The 20,574-nt window shown below is 35.0% G+C and overlaps 1 protein-coding gene and 1 long non-coding RNA gene across 2 annotated transcripts in view; one reads left to right on the plus strand and one right to left on the minus strand.

The window, feature by feature from the left end:
- LOC142226683 (uncharacterized) overlaps positions 1 to 20,574 on the minus strand; it is a 139,549-nt gene that overhangs the window by 74,853 nt on the left and 44,122 nt on the right. The gene's annotated exons all lie outside the window — the stretch shown is intronic.
- LOC142226681 (uncharacterized) overlaps positions 1 to 20,574 on the plus strand; it is a 120,977-nt gene that overhangs the window by 67,886 nt on the left and 32,517 nt on the right. Inside the window, exons 6-8 of the mRNA XM_075296808.1 lie at positions 1,633 to 1,876; positions 5,090 to 5,436; positions 5,528 to 5,708. Of these exons, the coding sequence (XP_075152923.1) occupies positions 1,633 to 1,876; positions 5,090 to 5,436; positions 5,528 to 5,708 (772 nt within the window). The remainder of the gene's footprint in view (positions 1 to 1,632; positions 1,877 to 5,089; positions 5,437 to 5,527; positions 5,709 to 20,574) is intronic.

Genomic DNA, 20,574 nt, shown 5'->3' on the forward strand with positions numbered 1-20,574 from the left:
ACGAGACAACAAAAAAACTACACATAACGTTTCGAAGGTAACACGCGAGTTTGGTGTATTTGAGTTTTTCAGTACAGTTTGAGTAGCCGTCGCGATTTAAAGTTTTAAGAATAATGCATGACGTTTTTAGTACATATTATGTAAAGGTACATATTTTTCAAAGACTAAAATATGTATACATCATTTGTAATATTAAAATTTCCATTCATATTATGTACACATTCATAGTCAATGTATTTTTGATTTTATGAATTGTTTTCATATAATTTATGAATCTCGTGTTTGGAAAATTTTTGTGAACACTATTCATAAAATAAATGTATTATTTTTTTGTGTACTGGGTGGGTGGTATATCCAGAGAAGGAATATTATCACTCCTTGGGGAAAAATTTTGGATGATTAGAAAACAACTTTTTTGTAGAATTATGGCCTTCAAAGTGCCGACGTAACCATCACACGCGGGAGACTACGTTCATGCAAGCGAAGTAACTCCTTGTCTCTTTCCAGTCTAAGTCTTATTGTGTATCGGTGAGCTCTTGCACGTTTTGGAACTTCAATGGCTTTAGTCTAAGCTCATTTTTCAATATGTTGTTACATCCCTTCTCGCAAGTTCAGCTCTCGTGCACGTTTCCTATTTTCAAATAGGATCTTCACTTTTCGGATCATTACTTGTGTAGTCAGCGTTTTTTCGTCCACATTTGGGACGTAACAATATCACAGTAACGAGCAGTAATACGAGAAACAAAAGATTACTTCATATTTAATGGCTGGAGGGCTCTAATGATAGGCACTTATGATTTTCCATCGAAATACATACAAAAAAATAAAATATGAATTTGTACATAAATTTGTACATTTTTATAAATGTATGGACTTTTTCATAAAAATATGTACACTTACATAATACATTGTTTTCGTAAAAATACATACAAAAAAATAAAATATGAATTTTTACATAAATTTGTACATTTTTATAAATTTATGGACTTTTTCATAAAAATATGTACACTTACATAATATATTGTTTTCGTAAATACTTGTTGTGAAATTATGAATTTTTAATAAAATTTTTTAATAAAAAAATCAATGAAATTTTACTTAATATATTAAAAAATACTGGTTTTCTCTTAACGTGAGAGAACCACACCATAGAGTTACTCTCATATGTATCAATACAAGCATATAATACGAGACAAAAAAAAAACGAAACATAGCGTTTGTGGTTTTTAGTAAATGGGTTCATACATTTTGACCAATTATGCAGGCATTAAGAATCAGGGGGAAAATCTAAAGGAAGTTACATGTATTGCATGACGTTTTTAATATATATTATGGAAAAGTACATATTCTTCAATGACGAAAAATATGTATACTTCATTTATAATAATAAAAACTCCATTCATATTATGTATACATTCGTATCCAATGAAAACCTGTATTTTTTATTTTATGAATTGTTTTCATATAATTTATGAATCCCGTGTTTGGAAAATATTTAAACAATAAAACGAACTGTCACCAGAATAAATCTGTCGACTGTCAGCGGTGTAGAACTAATAGCAACTTGTAGTTAAATATTATATTTAATTGATATTATATTTAATTCCTAACTTCATGTCCTTTCCATTGCAGTTGAATATCCTGTCTACAGTACCCGACGCATAATACCCAACTCTTGCTCAGATTCTTCTGTCGATGGAAGAAGTTCTGATAGCAATTATACGAGTAGTGGCGGTAGTATTGTCAGTAATGATGTGCCAGGCAAAGGTGGAGGAGGTGGTTGTTGCACAAATGGAGGAGGTGGTAATGTTGGAGTTGCTCCTGTTGTTGGCGATGGCATAAGTGGACGTTTTACTAGGCAAGCAATAAATTCAAGGTAAGCTAAATCGTCATAAGTCAATGACAAAATAAACCATGCTCGTGAAAAAAAAATCAATTAGATTGATTAAAGTGTAATGATAAGCGAAGGTGCCAGCCATTTGGAATTTAAGGTGTGAATAGTTACTTACAATGTTATTGGTAATTGGTTCCAAAGAATTACTAGATTTAAATGTCTAGACAGATTTAATAGTCATTCATGACTTGTATACTACTGCATCTAGACTACGAAAGTGATGTGATATGGCTACTTTGAAAGAGTAAATCGATTTCAATTTTTTTTTCTGAAACTAGTGCTCTCAATCTTGAAACATATATAGAGAAAAGATATATGTCTACACTTCAGCTTTAGTTAAGATACATGTTTAGAACAAGATATCAATATATCAACACAGAAAGATTTTTGCATAAAATACCTAAAATTATTTTAAGAAAAAAAATTTATTGAAATACTAAAGGTTCATCCTGATCTAACGCTTCCCTGTCCATTACAAAATCAATAGACTTTCAGTATATAAAAATGTTGATCTTCGTGGAAACTTATCTACCAGTGATTAACCCTTTCACTACCGATGTCCACTACAGAGGACATTCGAAAACGACACCAAACTCTAACTCCCCACTTAGTTTCGATTTATTCCTCGATTTTATGTTAAAGTATAGACTTTAAATAACCTATAAATACTTTTATATTGGTGAGCACTAAAATGCATTTTTATGAACTTCTTTAACAATAAACGAAAAATACGAAATTTTGAAACATTTTTCTACTGTATGTCTCTAGTAAATGGACATTCATACAAAAACTATAGCTGATATTTTTTCGAGTTCGTTTTTTTATTTTTTCTCACACTTCGAAATATATTATAGGACAAATAGTGTTTATATTTGTATGGCCATTTGGTCACAATTTAAGGATCATGTTTTTCATAACAAACTCATATAGCTCTTGAAATAATTTAGGTAGGTCCTTACAATTTTTGTTCTTCATGCTATTAGTGCAAGTAAAAACAAAAAAAATAAAGCTTTTAACATTAGTTTTATTTCTGTAGTGAAAGGGTTAACTCAAAATCACCTAAGTCGATCTAGTCTGTCCAATTTTGCAGGATATCCAATCTTTATAAAATCTGGTATGGAGCAATTTGTTTGCAAATAGACAAACATTATTGATGTTTGATTCCCTAACTATTTCTTCAATATATATCTCAAACTTTAGCTTCCTGTACCAAGAAATGGACTTTGAATGGCAATTAAAAAGTTCGTTCCACTTTGGGGATCCACAAGTCCATAACTTCACAGCAAAGAAAATTGGAAGTTCTTTCTAAGTCATTACCTTTTTTTGTACATCCAAAAAGGTTTTTCTAGAGATGGAATAAATTTCGCAATAAATTTAAATTTTCTGAATTTTACCGAAAATATTTGAAAATTTTACTGATCCATTTCTCGACAGATGTAGAATTTGCGATCAAATATTTGCTAGTATATTTCAAAACGCCTTTACGTATGAGGCGTTATGAAATCCAAGAACCAATGCGAAATCAATGCTGCGGATGTTTAAAAATATGACTTCCGCTCTATGAGAAGCCTATGTAAAATGCATTGCTTCTAAGCCAATTGGGCACCACTTCCAGATCCAAAAAGAAAATTTTTTTTAGTTTTTTGTCTACGCTTTTTTTGCAGGGCAGTTCTTTTTTTGCAGAATTTACTCTAATTAGATCTGGGAATTTCCCTTGACTCGTATTCTAAGGGAAGCAAAGACTTCTGTAGCGAGATTCTAAAATAAAATTTTTCTAACTCTCCCTCGAAGAGTACTCCTGTTCACATATCTTTGATTGTTGGATATCCTTAGAGTGCCTAAAATACGTCTTTCCATTAAAATTTCGCCTATAAAAATATTCCTTGATCAACATTTAAAGTTTATAATTTATCCTTCAATACCCAGCAAACCCTTAATTGTACATTTATCGATGCTGTAGGTAACGGATATAAGCACATTTCCAATAAGACCTCTTGTGTAAATTTTTATCCGATGTGACTGAACAAATTAGTTCTCCAAATAATGAAAACTAAGCCATATAAGCCAAAATTTAAAAATTTCATAAAAAATTGTTCAATTTTTGTTTTTCATTTAATAATAAAGGGTGATTCTTTTGAGGTTAGGATTTTCATGCATTAGTATTTGACAGATCACGTGGGATTTCAGACATGGTGTCAAAGAGAAAGATGCTCAGTATGCTTTGACATTTCATCATGAATAGACTTACGATCTGCCACAACGTCGAATTTTCAGTGAATGGGCCCTAGAAAAGTTGGCAGAAAATCCGCTTTTTTTATCGACAAATTTTGTTCAGCGATGAGGCTCATTTCTGGTTGAATGGCTACGTAAATAAGCAAAATTGCCGCATTTGGAGTGAAGAGCAACCAGAAGCCGTTCAAGAACTGCCCATGCATCCCGAAAAATGCACTGTTTGGTGTGGTTTGTACGCTGGTGGAATCATTGGACCGTATTTTTTCAAAGATGCTGTTGGACGCAACGTTACGGTGAATGGCGATCGCTATCGTTCGATGCTAACAAACTTTTTGTTGCCAAAAATGGATGAACTGAACTTGGTTGACATGTGGTTTCAACAAGATGGCGCTACATGCCACACAGCTCGCGATTCTATGGCCATTTTGAGGGAAAACTTCGGAGAACAATTCATCTCAAGAATTGGACCGGTAAGTTGGCCACCAAGATCATGCGATTTGACGCCTTTAGACTATTTTTTGTGGGGCTACGTCAAGTCTAAAGTCTACAGAAATAAGCCAGCAACTATTCCAGCTTTGGAAGACAACATTTCCGAAGAAATTCGGGCTATTCCGGCCGAAATGCTCGAAAAAGTTGCCCAAAATTGGACTTTCCGAATGGACCACCTAAGACGCAGCCGCGGTCAACATTTAAATGAAATTATCTTCAAAAAGTAAATGTCATGGACCAATCTAACGTTTCAAATAAAGAACCGATGAGATTTTGCAAATTATATGCGTTTTTTTTTAAAAAAAAGTTATCAAGCTCTTAACAAATCACCCTTTACTTCTAAGACAACATTGGAACCACAACCCGATTATGGTTCAATAAATTTGACACCAAGTAGATTTTTCGTACATTTAGAATCTAGTAGCTCCCATGCAAAAGTAAGCCCATGAATTAATCTATACATTTTTCTTTCAGATTTCCTGCAATGGACCTCAACAGCACATATCGAATTCACAAACCACCTACATATTATCCTGGAATGGGAGCCTATGCACATTTGCAACAACAACAGTACAGTATGAACTCCACATATCCAAAAGTGAATTATACCTTAAATACTCACAATCAGGCTGCAGCAGCAAGAAGAAAATCTCAACAGAACAACAATTATCCAATGCATCCTCACCAACAACAGCAGCAGCAACAACAGTCCCCGCCTTATTATTACATGAATAATAATACAAATCGTGCCCAACATTTCAATCATCACAATCAACAAAAGAACTCCACCAATGGTAGCAGCAACAATTGTGGAAATCAAGGTTTCTATAGCAAGTCCAAAGGACTTTTAATGGTTTTGTTTTTTGCATATCCTTCTCACATGTTGCCTTTTCCCTCTTATGGACATTTCAGAGACTTTCAAAAAGTTTGAAAATCTTCCAAACAAGGATTCCGACAAATTGGATGGCACCTATACCATATGTCTGGGCTCCAAACTCAGTGCCACATTACATCAGCAACATCAACAAATGGCAGCCGCTTCAGCGGCTAATGGTCGTCGTTTTGTGAATGTTGATAAAATTCTAACGCAAGGGTAAGTTAGCAACCCTTTGTGGGTCTTTTCATATTGTTGATTTTGTTTTGTTTGTTTGATTTATGGCCAAAGTTATACACAAGGATTGTCTGTTCCTTTGGATAATTAAAAAGTTTAATGTTCAGTGAATCGTCATGAAGTTCAGGGAAATGTTTGCATAGTTTTAGTTTTTTTTAAGAGGCGAACTATTGCAACTTTTTGATTTGTTGGAATTTTTCAGTTTCTGGGCGGAGTTTGTTGAACTACAACTTGTTGAGAGTTCCACAAAGCTAAGACAGGCACATTGAAAGATTGCACAGAATTGACACCATTGGTTTTAAAAATGTATGCAGGTTCATGTTGAATTTGTCTATATAATTTAATCACAATAATCGTAAATAATCAGAAAGTATAGATTTCCAACTTTTCGCAAGCTGGAAGAATAAATTTTAATGAATAAGTAGAGCCGGTAGTTTGGCCGGGCTGAATATTATGTACCACACAGAAAACAATTTCTCGAAAATTTTTCCAATTAAAGCTGAGTGCTATGTTCAGTTTTCAAGCTGAAAACCAGCTTGTTTTCACGGCTACTTTTTTAAATTAATTAATCACAATCAAGACTTTATAAAAATATAATCGTCTTCACATAAATTTTTGTACTTTTAATTTTGTGTTTTGGTGAAAAATACGAACAAAGTACTCACCTTAATGTCTTTATTGAGTTTAAAAAAAATATTCAATTAAAAATTTAATTGATTTAATATTTTTTTTTTTTGAAATTGAAATAAAAATCAAACACAAAAATTAATAGTACCAATTAATTTTTAATTGGATCAATTAATTTTTTAATTGACTTTCAATTAATTTTGTAACTGATACTATCATTTCTGTGATTGAAGACATTTCAATTAAAAAACAAGTAAGGAAAGTATAAAGTCGGGCGGGACCGACTATATTCTACACTTCACCACTTTGTAAGTCCACATTTTCGATACCATATCAAATCCGTTCAATGTGTTGGATGCTATATGAATCCTTTCTGTATATATGAGCAGTTCTGTATAGAGTTCTGCAATACTTATAGATTTTACATTTAAGTCGGCTAATGCGCTGAGGTGGAATACAATGTTAGTAAAAAACAAGTATATACAGCAGTAAATTCGGCCGGGCCGAATTTTAAATACCCACCACCATGAATCAAGTATAATAGTTTACTATGAAAACTCTTCGTCGTAGTGGGTTACTTGATAATATATAGAATTGTAGGGGGTTTGATGACAAATCTTCTCCCTAACGAGCCAGCTCCCGAAGACAAACTTTAAAGATTCTACCTATGATGACCAGATAAGATTCTGGATTTATGAGAACCAATTTTGTTAGAGTTTTAGAGAAAATATAAACATATCGTGTATATGTTGGAATTACGCCTTGATTTCAATCTGTGGATTTTCCGCATTTATTTAAATACGATGAGTAAAATCTAGAACTTTGACTTTCAAAAGAACTCTAGATTTTCAATTTCAGGAAAATCGGATAGAAAATATGGTTTCTAGAAGCCCAAGAAGCAAAATAGGGAAATCAGTCTCTATGGGGGCTATATCAAAACATGGACCGATGAGCACCATTTTCGGCACACCTTTTTATGGTCCTCAAATACCTCTATATTTCCAATTTCAGGCAAATGGGATAAAAACTACGGTTTTTATAGGCCCAAGACTCCAAATCGGGAGGTTGGTTTATATGGGGGCTATATCAAAACATGGACCGATACGAACGATTTTCGACACACCTCCTTATGGTCCTAAAATACCTCTAGATTTTCAATTTCAGACAAATCGGATAGAAAATACTGTTTCTAGACGCCTAAGAAGCAAAATCGGGAGATCGGTCTATATGGGGGCTATACTAAAACATGGACCGATACGAACCATTTTCGACACACCTCTTTATGGTCCCAAAATACCTCTAGATTTCCAATTTCAGGCAAATCTGATAAAAACTACGGTTTTTATAAGCCCACGACCCCAAATCGGGAAGTCGGTTTATATGGGGACTATATCAAAACTTGGACCGATATAGCCCATCTTCGAACTTGACCTGCCTGCAAATAAAAAACGAATCTGTGCCAAATTTCAGGACGATATCGCCATTATTGAAGGCTGTAGCGTGATTACAACAGACAGACAGACAGACGGACATGCTTATATCGTCTTAGAATTTCTCCCTGATCAAGAATATATATAGTTTATATAGTCGGAAATCGATATTTCGATGTGTTACAAACGGAATGACAAACTTATTATACCCCCGTCACCATTTTATGGTGGTGGGTATAACAAGTAAGTAAAGTCTAAAGTCGGGCGGGCCGACTATATTATACCCTTCTGAGGGTTTCAAAGCTTCTCTAAGTGGTTTCACTGGAATGTGGAACGCCGTTCGGACTCGGCTATAAAAAGGAGGTCCCTTGTCATTGAGCTTAACATGGAATCGGGCAGCACTCAGTGATAAGAGAGAAGTTCACCACTGTGATATCACAATGGACTGAATAGTCTAAGTGAGCCTGATACATCGGGCTGCCACATAACCTAACCTAACCTAACCTATACCCTTCACCCCTATGTAGGCCAAAATTTGTGTTACCATCTCAACTACTTCACATTTGCTGGAAGCTATAGAAAGGAGACAATTCTTTTACTTCTACAAAATCTATAGAATTAAAATTGAAATCGGCTAACGCTATCCAGTTGATTGGAGGAAAATTCCATTGAAAAGGGGTCTAAAATGTGTAGCAGTCTACCATATTTCCCCAACTCTGGTGTACGTATATATGGGAGCTATATATAATCTGAACCGATTTTGACTAAATTTGACATGTATAGTAAGAATAATAATTCTGCTATCTATGCGAAATTTCGCGTAAATGAGAGTATAACTTTGGCCCCCCTGGTCATATGAGTGCAAATGGACGGAAGATATATATGGGAGCCATATCTAAATCTGAACCGATTTCAACCAAATTTAGCACAATTACCGATACTACTAAATGTACTCCTTGTGTAAGTAAATTACAGCAAAACCCTGGATTTTGAGGCCATATAAGTTCAAATCGGACGAAAGGTATATATGGGAGCTATATATAAATTTGAATCGATTTTGATCATACTTGTGCAAAATTTGAAGTAAGTCAGGGCAAAACTCTGGCTTTTGAGACCATATAAGTCCAAATATATATGTGAGCTATATCTAAATCTGAACCGATTTTAACAAAATTTGACACACTTAATGATACTATTAAACGTACCCCTTGTGCAAAATTTGAAGCAAATCACGGCAAAACTCTGGCTTTTGTGGCTATATAAGTTCAAATCGGACGAAAGATATATATGGGAGCTATATCTAAATTTGAACCGATTTCAATCAAATTTACCAAGCATTGGTAGAAAGTCAATTCTACCCTCTGTGCAAAATTTCACGAAGATCGGTAATAAACTTTGACCTATGTGGTCATATGAGTATAAATCGGACGAAAGATATATATGGGAGCTATATCTAAATCTGAACCGATTTGGCTGATATTTTGCAAGATTTTCGAGATTCATAAAATATTTGGATGTACGGTATTTCAAGAAAATCGGTTGATAAACACGCTAACTATGACCAAATCGGGGATAAGTATATATGGCAGCTATATCTAAATCTGAACCGATTTTTCCCAAAACCAATAGCCATTGTCTCTGTCCCAAGAAACGGCCCTATGCCAAATGTGAGGATGATCGGACTTAAATTGCGAGCTGTACTTTGTGCACAAAATTACATATACAGACAGACGGACAGACAGACAGACGGACATCGCTAAATCGACTCAGAATTTAATTCTAAGCCGACCGGTATACTAAAAGATAGGTCTATGACCACTATTTCTTGGCGTTACATACAAATGCACAAACTTATTATACCCTGTACCACAGTAGTGGTGAAGGGTATATATATAGGAAACATTTAAATATGAACCAATTTTAAGACAACTTCGCAAAAGTGTATTTATGATTTATCGGTCGACAGATGTGTATTAGAGTAATAGAAAAATGTGTGTCATTTTGAAAAGTTTTCGACTTAGCAGTGGCGATTTGATAAGGAAAATGTGGGTATTTCGGCCAGTTTTGCCTAAATAGGAAAAACATGTATATGGAATATATATATCGAAATCTGAACCGATTGCAATCAAATTTCACATGCATAGTTACTATGTTGAATCGACTCCCTGTTCACGTAAATCGGATTACAACTTTAACCTCTGTGGTCATATGACGGAAAATCGGGCGAAAGATATATATGGGAGCTATATCAAAATCTGAACAGATTTCAACCAAAATAAACACGCATATGCAGAACCTTAATTCTACTCCCTGTGCAAAGTTTCAAGTTCAATTCTACTCCCTCTGCAAAATTTCACGTAAATCAGAGTAGCACTTTTGCCTCTGTGGGCATATTAGTCCAAATCGGGCGAATGATATATATGGGAGCTATATCTAAATCTGAACCGACTTCAACTAAATTTTGAACACGTATGTTAACGATGCTATTAAACGTACTTGTTGTGCAAAATTTGAAGCAAATCAGGGCAAAACTCTAGCTTTTGAAGCCATATAAGTAAAAATCGGACGAAAGACATTTTATTTTTGATCAAATTTTGCCAAAATTTTATTTCTCTAAAATATTTTATCAACATTTTATTTTTCTGGAAAATTTTGTTTCTCTGGAAAATTTGGTCTATAGAAAATTTGATTTCATCTAAGTTTGTTTCGTCCTTTTTGTTTAATACATTATGTTTTCTTTCAAATAAGCAAGCTCGAGGTCAAAGTTCTATTTTATTTCCATTTTTAAAATTCTATATTTCGATCTCCTTCGGAAATCATCGACGAGAATAAAATAAATAAATAAACTTAAAACCTATGTCACTGGTGTTAAAAAAGAAAATAAAATAAAACTTTGATCTCTATAGAAAAAATTTATCTCTATAATTATATGAAGAAAACGCCAAATGCAGTCAAAAAGCCATTTTTCGAATTTTTGTTAGCTACGTTCGTTTGCATTTCTGCTAACGATGTATTTTTTGTATTTGTATTTTTATTATTATTATTTGTATTTTTATTATTTTTTGTACTTGTATTTTTATTATTATTACATTCTATGTGCCAGTTAGGAACTTAACTGTTGAAAATTTTTCAGTTAAAGTTAACCGGAAAGAAGATGTTTGCATTCTTTTAAATGGCAGTTGAAGCCTAACGAAACTACATGAAAATGTCCGTAAATCAATTAAAATCTTATACAACTAACTTTTTAATCAAATTAAAAAATAAGTCGGTTAAGACATGTAAATATGCACCATACACCATGGATTGCATACAAAGTTCTACCAAAGACTGTCATCCACAATCAGGCTCACTTAGACTATTCAGTCCATTGTGATACCACAGTGGCCCTATTCCATGTTAAGCTCAATGACAAGGGACCTCCTTTTTATAGCCGAGACCAAACGGCGTCCCACATTGCAGTGAAACTAGCATTCAGCAATGTCACCAGCATTACTGAGGTAGGATAATCCACCGCCGAAAAACTTTTTTTGGTATTCGGCAAGCATATTATTTTTGGCGATAAAAGAACATTTTTGCCATAAACATGTTACATGGTCACCATCCAAAAATAACATTTTGCTCTTGAAACATGGTTGAGGTGATCATATTCCTTCTCTGCGTGTATATACGCGTTTTTCAAACGTTTTTGTACCCTCCACCATAGGATTGGGGTATATTAGCTTTGTCATTTCGTTTGTAACACATCGAAATATTGCTCTAAGACCCCAAAAAGTATATATATTCTGGGTCGTGGTGAAATTCTGAGTCGATTTGAGCATGTCCGTCCGTCCGTCTGTCGAAATCACGCTAACTTCCGAACGAAACAAGCTATCGACTTGAAACTTGCCACAAGTAGTTGTTATTGATGTAGGTCGGACGGTATTGTAAATGTGTCATATCGTTCCACTTTTACGTATAGCCCCCATATCAACGGACCCCCCAAATTTGGCTTGCGAGGCCACTAAGAGAAGCAAATTTCATCCGATCCGGCTGAAATTTGGTACATGGTGTTAGTATATGCACCCAGAGAAGGAATATGATCACCGCAAACATGTTTTAAGAGCAAAATATTATTTTTGGGTGGTGACCATGTAACATAATTTTCGCAACCATGTTATTTTCTCGGAATTCATGTATCTGATTTTGGCAAGCAGGCTATATTTGACGAGAAAATAACATTTTAGTGACAAGCATGTTACATGGTCACCATACAAAAATAACGTTTTGCTCTTGAAACATGTTTGAGGTGATCATATTCCTTCTCTGGGTGTGGTCTCTAACAACCATGCAAATTTGGTTCACATCGGTCCATAATTATATATAGCCCCCATATAAACCGATCCCCCGATTTGGCTTGTAGAGCCTCTAAGATAAATAAATTTCATCCGATCTGGCTGAAATTTGGAACAAGATGTTAGTATATGGTCTCTAATGACCATGCAAAAATTGGTCCACATCGGTCCATAATTATATATAGCCCCCATATAAACCGATCACCAGATTTGACCTCCGGAGCCTCTTGGAAGACCAAAATGCATCTGATTCAGTTGAAATTTGGTACGTGGTGTTTATATATAGCCTCAAACACCCATGCAAAAATTGGCCGATATCGGTCCATAATTATATATAGGCCCCATATAAACCGATCCCCAGATTTGACCTCCGGAGCAGGGTTGGCCTGTCACAAACTGTGACTTTTGCGACGGTATAATACGTATGTCGCAAAAGTCGTAAACCTACCGCAAAAAGCTAATTTTGAATAGAGGAAATCCTGAACATTTTTTAATTTAGTTTGACAGCATTCGTTGTGAGTTTCTGCAGAAATTTAGTGAAAGTTTTCCCAAGGTCAAGCCTATTTTCTTAGTTGGTATCGAAATTCCCGTTGGTGAGTGTGCAAAATACCTTGGGGTTATATTGGACAGGAGACTGAACTTAAAGCTAATTAAGGACGAGAAAATCCACGGTTACCCTGTACTCGTGCAAAAGCCAATAGGGAAAATGTGGGGACTGAAACGGAAAATTGTGAACATTCCTAAGAATTGAAACTTCTGCGCACATACAATCGTCTTGCATATCATCGAATTCGCTGCCTAGCTGACGCGACTAAAGTATTTTGAGTTTGCGACTTTTGTTACTTTTTCTACATTTACGACGTGTATGTGACGTTTACAACTTTGCGACAGTCGCAAACCTAAAAAAGTTTGATACAGACCATCTCTGCTCCGGAGCCACTTGGAAGAGCAAATTTCTTCCAATTCGGTTGAAATTTGGTACGTGATGTTAATATATGGTATCCAACAACCATGCAGGAATTGGTTCCTACACTGTTAGAAAAATATGTTTTTCATATGTTCCGATATAAACAAAATGTGTTTCGGGCACAATTTTTAAACACAATATATTCAAGTGCAAACATGTAATGTTCCTACACTAACACTAAATGTTTGGGACATCTATATTAATATGTTAGAATATACTATGTTTGGGGCATGAATGTTTCATAAAAATCATATGTGTGAATGCAAACATATATAAATGTACAAATTTCAACTAAACATACATATGTTGTGATATTTTATTCAAAGCGACAGAGAGAGTATAGAGAAAGAAATAGAGGTGGAAACCGGGAGAGTTGACGAAAGATATCAACATAACACAGCGAAAGAATCAAAAGTGAACAATTTCTGTGAAACCGCTTGTATGTTGTTTCGGAAAACTGTTTTATGATAAGGCCAAAAATTTGATATGCTTAAGTCTAAATATTATTTAATTTGAATAAAGAGAATAGACATTCGGAGCCAAGAGAATAGATATTTGAAAAACAAACAGCATATGTTTTCGCCTTGAGAGCAGCATTTTATGTATGTGTGGACATGTGTTTTGTTTATCATTTTGGCATTATGGGCACAATTTTTTTCTTGGTTCGTTAAAAGAAATCAGGGGTCTTCATAAAAATAACGAAAGGGCACTATACTCTTTTTAGAGTTGGGACAGTAAAATGAAATAAGGAGGAAATAGTGAAAAATTACACAGTAAAATGTATAAAAACAAAGTTTAGTTCCTCTTTATTAATAAGTAGTCCACGAGGAGTTGACGGACACCTTCAAATATAAAAATTGGTCCTCGTTTCGATTCTCCGTGCAGGCGAAAGGTAAAATTTAAAAAAATTATAAAAGTGAATAATTTCTTTAACATTATTTGTATTACAGAAAAAGGTGCCAAGAACTAAAATATTTCGTAGAAGTGAAAATTACGAGTATGTTAGGCAATGAGCACAATCGTCTTTGGGAAAAATTCTTCCCAGCATATGATATTTTTGGGCTCAAAATGTTTCCAAATATATAATATGTTCACATAAAACAAACATATTAATGTTTCGGCAGTATCCAATAATATATGTGCTTCCTGCAAAATATGTTTGGAACATATGTTAAAGAAGCGATTTTTTTTGAGGGTGTATCAGTTCATAATTATATATAGCTCCCATATAAACCGATCCCCAGGTTTGACCTCCAGTGCCTTTTGGAGAAGCAAAATTCATCCGATCTGGTTGAAATTTGGTACGTGGTGGTAGTATATGATGTCTAACAGTCATGCCAAAAGCGATCCATATCAGTCCATAATCATATATAGCCCCCATATAAACCGATCCCGAGATTTGGTTTTGGAGTCTCTTGGAGGAACAAATTTCATCTGAGTGAGTTAAAATTTGGTACATTGCTAGTATATGGCCGTTAACAAGCGACCCCCATATTTCAATTTTGGCTCTCTACACCCTCAAAAAAAATCGCTTCTTTAACATATGTTCCAAACATATTTTGCAGGAAGCACATATATTATTGGATACTGCCGAAACATTAATATGTTTGTTTTATGTGAACATATTATATATTTGGAAACATTTTGAGCCCAAAAATATCATATGCTGGGAAGAATTTTTCCCAAAGACGATTGTGCTCATTGCCTAACATACTCGTAATTTTCACTTCTACGAAATATTTTAGTTCTTGGCACCTTTTTCTGTAATACAAATAATGTTAAAGAAATTATTCACTTTTATAATTTTTTTAAATTTTACCTTTCGCCTGCACGGAGAATCGAAACGAGGACCAATTTTTATATTTGAAGGTGTCCGTCAACTCCTCGTGGACTACTTATTAATAAAGAGGAACTAAACTTTGTTTTTATACATTTTACTGTGTAATTTTTCACTATTTCCTCCTTATTTCATTTTACTGTCCCAACTCTAAAAAGAGTATAGTGCCCTTTCGTTATTTTTATGAAGACCCCTGATTTCTTTTAACGAACCAAGAAAAAAATTGTGCCCATAATGCCAAAATGATAAACAAAACACATGTCCACACATACATAAAATGCTGCTCTCAAGGCGAAAACATATGCTGTTTGTTTTTCAAATATCTATTCTCTTGGCTCCGAATGTCTATTCTCTTTATTCAAATTAAATAATATTTAGACTTAAGCATATCAAATTTTTGGCCTTATCATAAAACAGTTTTCCGAAACAACATACAAGCGGTTTCACAGAAATTGTTCACTTTTGATTCTTTCGCTGTGTTATGTTGATATCTTTCGTCAACTCTCCCGGTTTCCACCTCTATTTCTTTCTCTATACTCTCTCTGTCGCTTTGAATAAAATATCACAACATATGTATGTTTAGTTGAAATTTGTACATTTATATATGTTTGCATTCACACATATGATTTTTATGAAACATTCATGCCCCAAACATAGTATATTCTAACATATTAATATAGATGTCCCAAACATTTAGTGTTAGTGTAGGAACATTACATGTTTGCACTTGAATATATTGTGTTTAAAAATTGTGCCCGAAACACATTTTGTTTATATCGGAACATATGAAAAACATATTTTTCTAACAGTGTACGGACCGTGCAAAAAGTCCATATCGATTCGTAATTATTTGTAGTCTTAACTATACATAACTTTTTTTTGAAGTTTTGAAGAAGTTTTAAGATACCACAACCCAAATAATTCGATTGTGGATGACAGTCTTTCGTAGAAGTTTCTACGCAATCCATGGTGGAGGGTACGTAAGATTCGGCCTGGCCGAACTTACGGCCGTATATATTTGTTTCTACTCTCTATTCGAATCTTTAAATAAGGCGCAATTAAATTTTTCCTATGTTAGTACATTTATTACAAAACTGACAGAGGGACCGAAATATATTTATTTCGATCTGGTTGAACGACCAGACTCTGTATTGTCGAATCATATAATTCTTCCATGGATCTAACTCTCCTTCCCATCGCGCTATTCTTTTTTTGCAATTACGAGCGCAATCCATAGCAGATGGTACAAAAGTTTCTGCCTCGTAGGACTTACGCCGTAATTACTTGTTATAAATGTGATTTAGGAAATACCTACTAAAAATAAACTAAAATAGTTAAAAACTGGAGCAACCTTAAAAAAATTCCATTTTGACCGATACAAACTTTCCCATTAATCATAAGAAAATATCCTACCTCAACACCCCTACGATTTCTATTCATCTAGAAATCCAAAGAAAATTCAAAAAATACATTTACACACTCAATTAAACCCATTCATGTTTCAATGGCAACTCAAAATGAATTTGCATATCTTAGTCATTTCTTACAAGTGAAGCGATTAAACGACCTCTATGAAATGGTCACAAATCTCCAGACTGACTCCACCAAAGTCTGCTAAAGAAACAAAAACTAAAATGTTGATACAATCATAAATAAAATGACATGCCAACATAAGAAAGCCTCCATATGAGTGGTCAACAAGACCAGGATATTAGTCTGAGGATAGTAATCACACCCACTCTGAACAATCCTACACCAAGGAATTGTTAAGAAACAACAAAGAAACAAACCCCCTTGAAGTCACGCAATACCAAACTTAATCGTCTATTGCTGGGAGTAGACAAAAAACATGCCTAAGAAAACCCACCCCTCAAAAAAACCCACCTCAATAAAAATTCGTAGTAGTTTTCTCAAATCATCAAATACCAGATAAAAGCGAAATGACCACACACACACATTTCAATATGAACATCCACCAGTTACCTAGGTCACAATATTATTTTTTATGACGCTCGTTCCAATTTCGGTACTTGTGTTCCTAATTTTCGGTCATTTTTCTTGTTATTTCTGTTACCGGTCGCTGTTCATTCAGAATTGAGGTTAATTTTTGCATTCCTAATCGTTTAATTATTCATTGGAATCGAAGTAATTCATGTTCTCAGTAAGCAAATTAATGTGGTTGCCATGTTCGCACAATGTAGTGGAGTGACAAATAGTTTGGGGCAAATTTGAATTAGAAACATTCGTAAAATGAGTCGTTCTTACCCTGAAAGTAATTTTAAGCTATAGTGAAGCCTCTCAAATCTGGACACTCTGAAATACGGACTCCTCCCAAAACGGGGACAATTTTCTTGGTACGTTTGCTATATTACCGCATCATAAGTGGACACCTCTCAAAGGAGACAAAATTTAAATTCTGGGTCGTGGTTAAATTATGAGTCGATCCAGCGATGTCCGTCTGTTGAAATCATGCAAACTTCCGAACGAAAAAATCGATCAACTTGAAACTTGGCACAAATAGGCCATATAGGACCACTTTAAGGTATAGCCCCTTATATACCGACCCCGAGATTCGACTTCCGGAGCCTCTTGGAGGAGCAAATTTCATCCGATGCGATTGAAATTTGTTACGTGACGTTAGCATATGCTCTCGAACCAACCTGCAAAAATTCGTTCATATCGGTTCATAATTAAATATATGTTAGCTCCATTTCCGGGGCCTCATGGGGAACTAGTTTCATCCGACCCAGTTGCAGATGCCGCAACAATCCATGCTTCGATGAGATTCAAGATGTTGGGAGAATAGATGGAAACACGAAACAAGACGAACCATCACAAAACGATAGGGGATATGGTGAAATGGCGGATGTCGTACCTGTGGTAGCCATAGCTGTCGAGTGTGACATTCTGAAGCCTGTTAAGATGGAGAATGGGACCCCAGAATTGATACCTGAGTGAAATAACTGCTACATCGATAGATCGAAGGTGGGTGAGAGGACAGGATTGGGTGTATGTGTGGAGGACTCAAACACCGAGATCTCATTCCGATTACCGGACCACAGTACAATCCTGCAGGTAGCTTGAAAATAGGCCAGAAAATGTGAACGTTTTCACAGATTACCGACATAGGGAAGGAAGTAAACCTAGAGCCAGTAGTGACAACGCGGGCCGAGATGGATGGAATGGGCACGGGGGACACATAAAGCGACGCACAGTCGTTCCAAATCGCTTTTTTGGAAATAATTATGCAACTTTTGAACGGAAAAATATATCAACATAAATCTTTGTATGAAAGCTGAGGTGTTTTCCTCTAAGATTGCAAATTTGTGGTTCCCTAATGGGACCGCGGGCTGACCTGTAGGCGTTGAAAGTTGGTCACCTCGGGGGTATGAAATTTTGTTTTAGCTGTCAACTTCGCAATTTTGAACCGATTTCGATGATTTTTTCTTTGCTTTATAGAACTTGTAAAGCTCTACAAGAAAGTTAAAGACATGGGCCCCACAATTTACTTTTTTGCATAATTTTTGCAAAGTGGGGTCAGTATTTTGAACCTAGAAGTTCCGATTTTGTGAATTCGTATTTTTTCTTCTTAACTGCATTTAGATAGTTTCCATATATATCTATTGTCCGATATACACTTACGTGGCCAGCGGAAACTAAATTTTCACTCTAAGACCACACTTTCACTCCGATTTACTTGAAATTTTGCACAGGTAGCAGAATTAACATTCCAGCTATGCATGCCGAGTTTGGTTGAGGGGATCCACAAATTTGAATTCTTAGAGGAAAAAACCTCAGCTTTCATACAAAGAAAACAATTATGTTGATATCTTTATCCGTTCAAAAGTTTCCAAAAAAGCGATTTGGAATTTCTGTGCTACGTGTACCAATGCAACGGTCGGAAGGGCGACGAAAATACTATGAGGTGACCCAGAACGACAGACAGGAGGACCGACGGAATAATGGTCGTGCACCTACTATTGAGAGCCGAATAGGAGCAGCAGAAGATGGTGCATGGAGTGCTTGTTTTGTGGATGATGATACCTTGGTACACAACATTTGTCACTGCCCTGTCTTTACTAGGAAAGAGCTAACCCTCTCGCTGATGGGGTGATTCGAGACCTGTTCAAGCAAACAGGGACAAATTAGGGAATTCGTTAGAGTTCCTGGAATAAAACAAGTGTACAATGAAAAGAAGTTAGAGCGCACAATAAGGCGAATACTACACGGATGAAAAAGACTGTTTTTCATATGTTTGGCTATAAACATTATATGTCTGGAACACAAATTTTTAAACACAATATTTTTGAGTGCAAGCATATAATGTTCATAAACTAGCATAACATGTTTGGGACATATATGTTAATATGTTAGAACATATTATGTTTGGGACATAAAATGTTTGTAAATATAATATGCTTGGATGCAAACATATATTAATTTAGAAATAGCCTATAAACATATATGTGTTTAGTGGCTTGGAGCGCTATTTAACAGGGAGCGATATTGAATTAAGTTGGTGGTTGTTGCTTGTTATTACAAAATTAACATTTTATTTTTCCTTGGGCAATTGATCAGCTACCTCTTTGATACTTACAAACTGTGTGGTCCGCTGTTCGAATCCCCGTCCGGCAAAAGGTAAAATTAAAATAAAAAAAATCATACAATTGAATAATTTCTTCTACAATGTTTGTATTATAGAAAAAGGTGCTAAGGACTAAAAAATCTCGTGGACAATTGGGCAGAAACAAAATTTTGAGCATTCCGGTCGAAAACCTATGTTGTTAGCACCTATATTACCTGTTTATTTTCATAATTCATTATGATTGTAAATATATAAAATTTTGAGCACAATATTGTTTGGGAGATTTTTTTTAAGCATATAATATTTTTGGGTGTAAAATGCTTCCAAACATATTATATGTTCACATAATAACATATTGTTTTTTGGAAGACAACATTATTGAATTTGGAGGCAAAAATACAAAATGTTTGGAACTTAGACTACCCAAACATATATTGTTTAGACCAATATGCTTTCAAACATATTATATATTGGAAGAGATCAAACATATAAATGTTTGGGCAATACCCAAAAATATATATGCTTGAAGCAAAATATGTTTGGGAGTATATGTTACAGAAGCGATTTTTTGTGAGCGTGTAGTGTAGGTCTATGTCAACCTGAATCCTTTTTTCAACCTAACCTAATTGTTTATAGACTCCTCTATATAAACCGACTAACAACTAAAACGGCTTATATAGGTTTAACTTTACAATTTAGAAGATAATGTTAAGAAGGTTTAAGATAGCTTGATATCGGCAACTTTTACCACAATGCAAGAAATCCAATTGTGGATATCAGTCTTTAGTATAACTTTGTACGCAATCCATGATGCAGAGGGGAGCCACCGTGGTGCAATGGTTAGCATGCCCGCCTTGCATACACAAGGTCGTGGGTTCGGTTCATGCTACGACCGAACACCAAAAAGTTTTTCAGCGGTGGATTATCCCACCTCAGTAATGCTGGTGACATTTCTGAGGGTTTCAAAGCTTCTCTAAGTGGTTTCACTGGAATGTGGAACGCCGTTCGGACTCGGCTATAAAAAGTAGGTCCCTTGTAATTGAGCTTAACATGGAATCGGGCAACACTCAG

Source organism: Haematobia irritans, chromosome 2, assembly GCF_050003625.1.
Source record: "Haematobia irritans isolate KBUSLIRL chromosome 2, ASM5000362v1, whole genome shotgun sequence".
In the NCBI taxonomy this organism is placed as follows: domain Eukaryota; kingdom Metazoa; phylum Arthropoda; class Insecta; order Diptera; family Muscidae; genus Haematobia; species Haematobia irritans.